At 52.8% G+C, this 11107-nt stretch overlaps 1 protein-coding gene and 1 pseudogene across 1 annotated transcript; both read right to left on the bottom strand.

The window, feature by feature from the left end:
• Positions 1-1392: 1392 nt before the first annotated feature.
• Positions 1393-4362, bottom strand: LOC121026276 (zinc finger and SCAN domain-containing protein 32-like). Its single transcript, XM_040469141.1, is given in 2 exon segments — positions 1393-3940; positions 3942-4362. Coding segments are annotated over 2 exon segments (699 nt in total). The 5' UTR covers positions 4265-4362; the 3' UTR covers positions 1393-3564.
• Positions 2056-11101, bottom strand: LOC121026275 (zinc finger and SCAN domain-containing protein 32-like; annotated as a pseudogene).
• Between the last annotated feature and the right edge of the window lie 6 nt (positions 11102-11107).

The raw sequence follows: 11107 nt of genomic DNA, 5'->3' as shown, positions 1-11107 counted from the left end.
CCGTGTTAGTCCATGGAGGTGGGCAGTAAGGTGTCAGACGTAGGAAGTGAAAGGAAGGAAGGAAGGGAAACAGCGCTCCACGTGGGGTTGGGGGAACATAGGGAGGAGGTTGGATTGACAGCTCGGAAGACAGGCCCTGCCGAGCTGGGTCACATCGTGGGGGTGTTGGAGTTAGGTGGTGCTGCCCACTGGTGCTGGTACTTTGGAGGTATCTCATGAGGAGATTCTGGAAGAAACAGTGTCTGCTCCATTGACTGCTTTGTGTACGGCTGCTACATAACCTGGTATGTTATAGGGAATCAGGTGTTTCCCGAATGAATGCATAAATGAATGTATTCTCTGCTTCTTACGGTCTCCTCCAGACTATGTGGGGTAGCTGACAGGCCAGGGTCTGGAACTCTCGCACTGTCTGCCTTCCTGTGCCCGGCGGACTGGAGCGTGAAACCGTTGGAGGGAGGAGGTGACATCTGCCTCTGACAATTCAAGGAGTCAGCAGTTGCCCCTGATGCCTTGGCCCCAGCACACCCTGCAGTGGGAGGAGCCTGTGAGTGAGGCCTCACTGGGCCCTCCACCATTGTTTCCATGGACCTTAACTACTTTCCTCCTTAACCAGACCCAAGTTGAGTGGGCATGTAAAGCTCCTCTGTGAACGGTCCGCCTCGGCCTGTCTCCCCCTCCCCACCATGCATCTCTGGTCAAGTCCAATGGGTCACATCGAAGCCCATCTCTTTGCCTTCACCCAGGCTCTCGGAAGACATTTTGGTTTTTTCCTTCCAGAGCGTAGCCTGTCACTCTGGAAACTGGCCTGCGTGGCCTGTCGCAAGGGTCATGCTCGAGGACAGTGTGTGTAGGACATGTGGGGTGCCCAGCCAGGCTCAACTGGAGGGAGCATGACGTACATTCTTACATGTTGCTTTCCTCATCCTTGTTCACTAAAATTAAAAATACATGTCAGCTTTTTGGCTTTGACAGAATATTCCTTCTTTCTCATGTTCAATGCCTCAGAGCCTGAATCCGTGACTGGGACCCTAGTCACCATAATTAGACAAGGTCTTAACGCCTCATGTGCACAGGCAAGAAGCAGGACAACATGCCCGTCTTTTCCTGTGTTTTATCCATGAAATTTGACAGACGCTTCATGATCTAGGCCTGTTCAGAAGTAGTGTTTTAAGTTGGTTCCTAGAGCTCCTCACACCCCACGTTCCTTCTCCTGTGCCGGTTTTCCGTACTCCTCTACTGTCCGTCTCAGTGACCGTGCAAACCCTCCCAACCCAGTTCGCTGCTTCTCTGCACATCCTACTGCATCAAAGCAGGTGCTGCCCTTGGATCCCCCTGTGGGATCTGCAGGAGGATGAAGTTTCTGATGGTGAAAATTCAGACCAAAGGCCAACAGCGGAGAGAGAAACACCTTTATTTTCTTCAGAAACAGTGATGCGTATGAACCTGTGGAAACCGTTAACTGTACCAGACCAGAAAGCAGGAACCTGGGTCGGGGCCATACATGGGAGAAATCTTAGAGGAACCCAGGTGTCACACTTGCTCTGAGATTAAGTCACTTAGAGTAGTAGTACCTGGTGGCCTGAGCCATCCCTCCAGCTCTGCCGTCTTCTCTGGATGACTGGGATACACAGCAGTGATCGACTCGGAGGTAGACGTTCCTGCAAGCAGATGCCTACAGGTCATTATTGGGTTAGGAAACATCTAGGTGGTTAACTTCGAGATGTGCTTCCCATGAGGGAAAATTTCTCCCCTGACCTGCCCCAGGAACGCTTCCCAGGCCCCTAGCCACCTATCCTCTGTTCGGAACACGGTTACCCTCGATTTCTGGCAGGACTTTGGATCCCGCAGCCCCCTTTCTTGAGAGCAGATGAAGTCCACGGTGACACGGGACTGTGGGTCACAGGCAGACCGGGAAAGCAAGCTCGGCGTTCTCATGCCGATTGCTACTCCTGCCCGAGGTTCTCCAGGTCCACTTGTGAGTCTCCTGCTGCGCCTGGGAGCCTGGGACTGGCTAGCAGAAGCCTCCGCGAGCAGACAGAACCTCCACGAGACCCGTCATCGTACGGAATTGGCCTGTTGGCTCTCCAGCCCCGTACCGTGTGTCCCTTTCTGGCGATGTGAGGTGACGTCCTCGTGTGCCCCCTGATGGCAGATGGGGGCACGGAGCTTAGCGAAGCTTCTCTCACACAGAGCAGTTGTGAGGCTTCTCCCCGGTGTGCGTTTTCTCGTGGCCACTGGAGTGGGAACTGCTGCCGAAGCTTCTCCCGCGCTGCGCACACGGGTGGGGGCTCCGCCGGGCGTGGGCTCACCGGTGAGCGCTGAGCTGGGAGCTGTTGTTGAAGGTGTTCCCACAGACGGTGCACCGGTAAGGCTTCTCCCCATTGTGGGTCCTCCGGTGGACACTGAGGCCGGACCTCTGGTTGAAGCTTTTCCCACACTGCCCACAGCGGTAGGGTCTCTCTCCCCCGTGTGCGTCCTTAGGTGGGCAGTGAGGTCGAAGCACTCGCTGAAGCCTTTCCCGCATTCGCCGCACTTGTGAGGCTTTTCTCCCGTGTGGATTCTCCGATGCCAAACAAGGTAAGGACCTCGGCTGAAGCTTTTCCCACATTCCTGACACTTAGAAGCTTTTTCCAGTTTGGGGCCTGGCTGGTGGCGACAGAGAGATCCCTGAGAGCAGGTTTCTATGCTCAGATTTGCTCGGGCCTTCTCTCCAGCACAGGGTGTCTGCTGCACCCCCCCCTCCCGTCCTGGGACAGGGCCGTCCCCTCACGCTCATCTGGAGAACGTCTATGTGGCTCTCTCGGCATAGGCTCACCCTTCCTGTCTGTCTTGGTCTCAGGGTGGCAAAAAAAGGCCACTAGACTTTCTCCAAAGGGCCTTCTTCACTTCTGCCTCCTCTGGATCTTCCCATTTTTGATTCTCGTTTTTAATTCCATTCATGATCTCAAGACCTGAGAGAACAGAAACATGCTGGACTCTGGAAAATGACAGGCAGGAATGAGGAAAGTTACAACTAAAGCACCATCAAGAATATCTACATGGAATACATCATAGGATTTAGTCTTCTACTAATTAATAGTCTAATTTCATTTTCCAGTTGTAATATTTTCAAGCTCCAAACCCTGGGTTCACAGGTAAATACCCCTAAATTCCACCTACTTTCCTCTTGTTCTGTCCCTTTTTGGATGTTTGGACACAGTGACAAAACTGAGGCAGGGAGGCCAGCTCTGTGTCACCTGCCAGTCTGTCTGCAGGTTTCATCTCAATTTTTGACAGCCTAACCAAAGGCCTTCCCAAGTTTGGCACAAATGAGAAGAAAGTGTGTTGCGAGCACCTGACCAGCAGACACTTTGTCAGGAAAGGAGGATCATACTAGAGGAGGAGGGAAGAGGAAAGTCTCGGCTGGAGGCCTGACCTGAGGAAGCCAACGCAAGGAGCTGTACAGGAAAAATGACATGCGCTCTGTGAAAGAGGCTGGCAGATACGGACTTGGGCCCTGAAGGGCAGAGGAAACAGCCTCACTGCTGAGAGAGCCAGACTCCCTGGCCCGTGGAAGGTCATCCATCAAGGCAGTAACCACACCAGTAGCAGGGGCAGCTCCCACTTGAATGGTAGGCTAAGGCCTTCTGGGTGGTCCTGTGTCCTTTGTGCATCAGAGCCAAGACTCCTACCAGCACTGTGTGGGAACAGAACTGGCAGGTCACGTCTCCTACCTCCCTGGCCAGGATTCCAGAAGTCCTTTTCATCTCTGGCTGCACTATCCACATAGCCCCTTCTCTTACCTCTGGGCTCCCCGTTCTGCTGACTTATCCCCACAAACTCCGTAACCCTTCCCTCTTGGCCAAGAATAGCACTGCTTGCCACCATGGGTGCAGAGGCCCAGGAGCTTGACAGGGTATCCGTTTCCTCATCAAGGACATATGGCTCAGCAACAGTCTCCCCTCACTTTATGGTATCTCAACTATAGGCAGTTGAACTTGCTGCGACACTGTTTTGGGGTCCACAGAAAGCCCTGTTCCCAGAGTTCTTTTGCCACTACCCTGTGGGTCTGGCTGTTCTGATGAGTCTGGAATTTCTCATGAAGTTGAGTTTTACAGAGAATGGCCAGGGGAGTCTCTGTCTCTCCACCCCAGCACACACCTGCTGCCAGGGGACAAGGGACACACGATGAGATCACGGAGGCCTGGACTCCACAGGGCAAGGGTAACTTCCCCACAAGTTCCACACTGGTTTGTCCAGCTTTGCCACCACTGTCTGCTGTCATCCCTGGGAAACCACCTCACTGTGGGTGTGTTTCCTAAAACAGACACGTTCAGCATACTGGAAAGGGCATCCTCTCTAATGGAGAAGGGGTTGTGGAGTATTTACCAAAGCTGCACTCTTGTTCTTTATCCTGAATGCCACTCATTTCTGTTGACTGATGTCACTGTAAGTGTAATGCCTGTCTCCGTGGTTGGGAGAATCTGTGAGGGCTTGTGGCTCACGAGAGGACGTGGCTGCTTGTAGACCACTTCTGTTGACTTCTGCCTCTGGTGTTGAGTAGCCCTGACTGGCCCATCCCTGTCTCGAGGATCTCCTGTCATCCCTGTAGGTGCGAGAAACTAAACCACAGCACGTCCCATCCCAAGATGGGAAGAAGCAGTGCTCCACTGAGAAGGGCGTGAGGCCAGCTGGTTCCTCGGGAGCTCCCAGCACATGCTGCTCACTGTAGTGCCCACGGGCTGGTTCGGTGAGGGCTCCTGTGTGTGTCTCAAGCTGCAAGTGCGCTCTAACCTCTGGTCTGGTGCTCTGAGGGGCACGCCCTTCTCTTCACCCCTACTACTCCGCCTTGAGCCAAAAAAATGGAAAGAGTCAACATGATCCATTTAAAAATGACTCCCTGTGTGCTTAGAGCCCTGCAAGGCCACCCCGTTTCACTGAGAAAACATCAAGTGCTTACGAAGTCCTTTACATAGGGTCCCAGCTCCTACATTAGAGCTTGTCAATTATCTGTGAAAAGCCAGGTGGTTTGTTGTTAATGATACAGAAGTGCACTTGGACACAGCAGCGATGTGAGCTTGGCGGGTCTGTAAATGCTCTGTCTCAGTTCAGGTCATTCTCAGTAGCACTGCCCCACGTGATCTGGCGACGGATACCATTTATTAGGCTCACCCTCTCTTGGTCTGTGCTGGTCACAATGGCCGCCTCCCCAGACTCACTGCAGCCTCGGCCTGTGTGCTGGCCTGTTCCCTCAGTTACACTCTTCCCCCAGAACAGCCATATGGCTCCTGGATTCTCCTCACATCTCTGTTCAAATGTCATCTTCTCAGTGAAACCCAAAGCCACTGTCTAACCCACTGCGTCCCCACACCTTTGATCACCCTTCTTCTCCACCGTCCTGCAGCTGCAATGGAACCTCATTCCCAGCCACTATGACCAACTTCTGGACTCCTCCACCAGCCACACCTGCTAGGACATCACCCCCTTTCATAGAGAATACAGCACTCATTCCCAGGCTCCTACTATCTTAGCATTGTATAGACGAAGTCCACAGATAACAGCTAGGCAGAAAATTCACTACCTCGGTGACAGAGACACACCTGGCTTTGGCTTTCCAAGTTCAAAACTCCAAAGAAAATGCCCTGGGTTACCCAGCCATCAGCATAAAGGCTCAGGTGCTCCTTTCCTTGTGCGTAATCTGCACGCGGTCCAACAAATGCCATTAATGGTTAGCCAGTAAGGTGTTTACTCCGACTGCCCTCACCTGGGAGGGAATAGGAACCATCTTCAGTTTATAGCCAGAAGACAAGGCCCAGAGTGGGGGACTTCTCTCCTACAGGTGATCAGTACTGGGAGTAGTGCAGACAGGTCCTCAGCAAGGGGCTCTGGAAGAGGCTGTGGGTGTCCTGGGCTGGCTGCTTGCAGTCAGATGTGTAGCTGCCTGCATTCTCCACTGTCTTTGCACTTCACGAGTCTTGGCTTGGTCGCTGAGCCTCACCCACCCTATGTGCCCTACTCCTGGGAGAACCACAGGAGCCATGTGAGGCCAGCGAAGCTTTCATCTCCTGAAAAGCACAGGTTCTGGGCTGCGGCCTTGCACAGCCCCGAGGCTTTGGAACTTCCTTCCATGTTGATCCAGAGGCTGCGGGGACCACGTTCACACAACAGCTGGGCAACTTCCCCACACAGCTGGCTGCTTGGTTGGTGCGCGTAGAGTTTCCAATAACATTCAGGTTCATTGAGAACGGACAGGAACGTCCTGGTTTCCTCAGCAGCCCGGGCCGTGCCTGTCTTTCCTCTGGCTGCTGGGCGTCACCCCGCCTTTATCCTTCCCCTTTCAGCGGTGTCTCACGGGCTTCCAAGCCATCGTCACTTGTGGAACTCTTAGAATTGTTCCTTGCTCAGCGGTGAGTATCTAGGGTCCCTGCGTGTTCTCCGTGATCCGGAGCATGCAGGGAGGAGACATCATGGCCGAGCCAGCTGCAGAGCATCTGTCCCTTCCCTGAATCTGATGCTCTGAGGAGCAGCCCGGAAGGGGCAGAGCTGATTTACTGTTTTTAATGTTGTATTTATTTTTGAGAGACAGAGGGACTGAGTGTGAGCTGGGGGGGGGGGGGGGCAGAGAGAGGGAGACACAGAACCCACGGCAGGCCCCAGGCCCTGAGCTGTCGGCACAGAGCCCGGCGTGGGGGGCGCGGGCAGAGACGATTTGAGACGATGGTCCTGAGACTGTCCGAAGGGCCCGGCTGCCTCCTGAAGGCCTGGGCGCAGAAGCATGCGGTCAGACGTGGGTGCTCTTGAGTTTCCCATGCGGTCAGACGTGGGTGCTCTTGAGTTTCCCCTCAGCCCCTCAGGACAGCCCTCGGGTGTGTGTGTGAGCACATGTGCACTCAGGTCGGCCTGCTGCTCCCACAGGCGGTGCCTCCTCGCTGCTGGCTGTCCCCTGCTGTCTCTCACTCCCCCAGCCCCTTGCTCTACCTCCCACTTCCACCCCCACTGCTCTCGTGTCCCGCCCTCCCTCGTTCCCACTCGCATGCTGTCCACCCTGTCGTTAGCCCTCCGGCCTGTCCTTCCCTTTCTTCCGGTCTCTGTGTCTCATACCTGCTCTCAGGCTCCTCCTGTTTATTTCCTTCTTGCCTTGACCCAGTGGTCTGCCTCTGTCTGTCTCCTTTCTCCGGTCTCCCAGTCTCTCTCTCTCTGAACAAATGAACACCTCCACTCTGGGCCTGAGGGAACAGGCATCCTTACCCAGAGAGTCGTTTTTGTCATTCCTCTGTGAAATGTCCCTGTGGAGGGTCCTCTGTGCCGGGCCGAGGTGTATCCGTCCTTCCTGACCGAGGAGTGCAGCTCTGTCCTCACACATGGCTGCTCCCTGTAACAACACCGGGGCTGCTGCTACCGTTAAGTAGCACCGCTCTAGCCTGGTGCGGGGCAGAGACGTGGCCACAGGCCTCACAAAGCGAGGCAGGGGACGTCAGGCCTCCGAGGGAAGCATCAGGGTGAGGAAAGAGCTTTGTGAAGACGACAGGTGGACAGAAAACAACGCGAGGAAGGCCAGTGGAAGGACCTCGTGATCTCTCTGACATCTCGACGTGAAGGGGCGTGGGGGTAACAGTAAGCGAAATGGGAACCTCAAAAGACGACGGGGGTCAGGCACAGCTCACCTGGGCCCCAGCTGTCCCATGCGCAGTGCCTGTCTCCTGGTCTCCAAGACCCCTTTCCTCGGGAAGGTTCCTGGGAGGCTGTGCCGTCAGCCAGGCTGGCAAGAAAACAGCCTCAGTTGGAGGGCGGCTGCCACAGAGCAGCCAGAGCGGGGGCTTGAGTGGGGTTCCCAGGTCAGCCGCAGCAGCACTGGGAACCCGTCACAAATGCCTATTCCTGGGGCCCGCCCCCAATCACTGTGCCTGGACACGGCCCCCGGGTGAGTCCGAGCACACTGGAGTTTGAGGGCCACTGCCGTTACCAGTGGCCTGTGTGTGTCGAGAAGCTCCTTTCAGCAGATTCTTGGCATAACAGCTTTTATCAAAAAGGTTTTCTTCATTCTAAAGCGCTGTGGGGGCGCCTGGGTTGCTCAGTTGGTTGAGCATCCGACTCTTGATTTCATCTAAGGTTATGATCCCAGGGTCGTGGGATCTAGCCCCACGTCAGGCTCTGTGCTGAGCTTGGAGCCTGCTTGATATTCCCCCCGCCCCTCCCCCACTCTCTTGGGCACACAGTCTCAAAAATAAAAATAAATAAATTTTAAAGTGCTGTGGGCAAGTTATGCCAAAAAAAAAAAAAAAAAAAAAAAAAAAAACGTTTAGGGGCACCTGGGTGGCTAAGTCAGTTAAGTGGACTCTTGATTTTGGCTCAGGTCATGCTCTCATGGTGTGAAATTGAGCCCCATGTCAGGCTCTGCACTGAAAGGTGGAGCCTGCTTGGGATTCTCTCTCAAAATAAATAAAAAACATTAAAAAAAAGTTTAATGGAGGGGGGAAGCTCTGAGCCCCACCATCAAGAGATGACCCTAGAACTCCTAAAAATACCATGGCAATTGAAGCCTTTTACTTTTTTCAGGCCAACATATTTCTCAGAAATCCACCTTCAAGAATTCTACCTCAGGGACGCCTGGGTGGCTCAGTTAAGCGGCTGACTTTGGCCTAAGTCATTATCTCTCTGTTCATGGGTTCCAGCCCCATGTTGGGCTCTGTGCTGACAGGTCAGAGCCTGCAGCCTGCTTTGTATCCTGTGTTTCCCTCCCTCTCTCTGCCCCTTTTCTGCTCATGCTCTATCAAAAATAAGTGCTAAAGAAAAAAAAGAGTTCTATTAAACAAATGGTTTATTTTGACTTAAGAACAGAACTTCAGAGGAGATGCAGAGCCTTGTGGCCCTGAGGAAGTCACCGAACTAGAGATAGGAACAGCATGAAGACGGGTGAACAGGGGGAGTGGAACCTGGCACAGGGTGAGTTTTTACCTTCTTCACACTCAGATCCCACAGCCTCAGGAACCACATCCTAGAGAGCAGTGATGTTCCCAAGGATTAAAAAGAAATCACTGCTAAATGGTAGAGTTTACAAAGATACTGAGTGTTTCATTTGCTTAAAAAACACAAAAGCAAATACTCCTCTTAGACAATTTTCTGTTTCAACAAAAAGTAGCCAGTGGAAACTGGGTCAAGATGTAATGTTTTCTTCTAGGGTATGGGTTAAATAAAGAGCTGGATTTTACAAATTACTGAGCACCCTACAATGGCAGCTTTCAATTAAGCAGAAGAGGCAGCAGTGGCCATGGACTGTCTCAATGTTTGCAGCCACAGAGGTTCACTCCAAGAGATACAGAAAGACAGAGCCCTGGTCTGTCCATGCACTGGAGTATTATTTAGCCACAAAAAGGATGGAACTAGTCATACAGGTTTAAACCTGCTAGATGAGAGGGGCAGGCACGGAAGGTCATACCCTTTCTATGAAATCTCCAGAAGAGGCAAGTCTGTAGAGAGAAAGAGGAGTAACTCCCAAATGGGTAGATGGTTTCCTTGTAGGGGGTGAAAATGTTTGGAACTGGATAGACGTGGTGATTGTATAATTGAATGTGTGTGCTAAATACACCTGGATTGTTCACTTGAACATGGCTAATTTTGTTACATGAATTTCACTTCACCTTAACAGTTTTTTGATTAAAAAGTTTAAGAGAAGCAAAAACCAAAATAGAGCTTTGGAAGAAAGGCAAAAATAATCAGGAGAAATGTGTTTTGGATGAAGTTAAGCTGGATGAGAAAAGGGGTTTTGTTTTCAAATATACAAAGAGCTGCTATGCAGGTGAGGGCACATGTGCGGATTTTAATATTCCTGGTTCAGAAGCAGCAGAATCAGTTGTAATAAGGGAGAATTAGGGTGACATATAAAAAATCTCCACCCCTGTCTAAGTGCTATTACCATCAGCTAACATTTGAAATCTTGTGTTGTGGGTACATTTCAAAGGTATTTAATCTAGAACACTGGGGCAGACTCCAGCTCAGACCTGCTCATTCCAAAAAATGAGTTCTTCCGCAGCCCCAGGTGAGGACAGAGAGTTCTGCTTACCTTCTAGCTGTTTCCCTGATCTTTGTTGTGAGTTCCATGACCCCATCAAAGTGCTTCCCTCTGGAGGAACCCGCCGTTTCAGGTGGGACCTCTGTGACTCTCTGGCTGGTCCCCAAGGGTCTGTCTCCTCACTGAGCACTTTCCAGTCCTTCCCTGAATCTGGGACCTGAGAACAGACCCCATCATCTGTCACTACAAATTCCTGCCTAAGAGACTTTAAAAGCCCTAACAGTGACATTAGGACACAATGTGAGACCCAAGGAGGCAGAAGAAAAATACTCTCAGGGCCCTGTAATTAAAAGAAAAAAAAAAAGAATACAAGTTGGTCTCAATCCCCTGGTCTCCAGCGATTCAGAGTTAATGGAAGCGCCTAGCACAGAGGTGACGTGGCCGATGTGCTAACCGTGGTGCACACCTGTGCGAAGTGAGGTCAGCCTGCAGCATAGGAAGCTGTGGCCTCAGCACTCCTGCCCTCTCCCCACCCCCATCCAGCGGAGCACCAAGTCCGGTCATTTCTGCCAGCCGCAAAGTCCCCTCGCCCCAGCCCTTCCGGCTGCACCCATGAGCCTGCTTCGGGCCACGTTCCTCTGCTCCCGGCCCTCCATCCACTCTCTGCCTACACGGAATCCAGTAGGTCTTTGAAAGCACGGGCTCACGTGCTCTGTCCACACTCTGCGGAGTCCCCCCACTTCTTGCCTAGCCCCTTTCTCCCACCCTCCCTTCTCTGCCAAACATGCCACACTCTCTGCCACCTGAGGCTCCTGACAGCCACTCCTCTGTCACGGCCCGGAGAAGCGGTGCCCACTCTCCGTCTGCCCCACAGTCATTCTCCATCACATCAGCCGGCTCGTTCCTGGCTCTTTCTTCCTTTGCTCGTGGTCTGTATCCCTCCTGGAGTGTAGCCTGCAGCAGGCCACGGACCACGCCTGTCCCGTTCACTGCACAATCCCCAGTGTCTGCCGTCTGGCAGGCACCTCAAAGCCACTTGTGTCTTTCAGAGCCACCTTCATTCGTTAAGTCCGCAGTGTAGGACGTGTCCTGTCTGTCGAGTGAGTGAGGAGCGTGGCG

Source organism: Herpailurus yagouaroundi, unplaced genomic scaffold, assembly GCF_014898765.1.
Source record: "Herpailurus yagouaroundi ecotype Mexico unplaced genomic scaffold, PumYag 69065, whole genome shotgun sequence".
NCBI classification, from domain to species: domain Eukaryota; kingdom Metazoa; phylum Chordata; class Mammalia; order Carnivora; family Felidae; genus Herpailurus; species Herpailurus yagouaroundi.
This window is presented reverse-complemented; position numbering and strand designations above follow the sequence as displayed.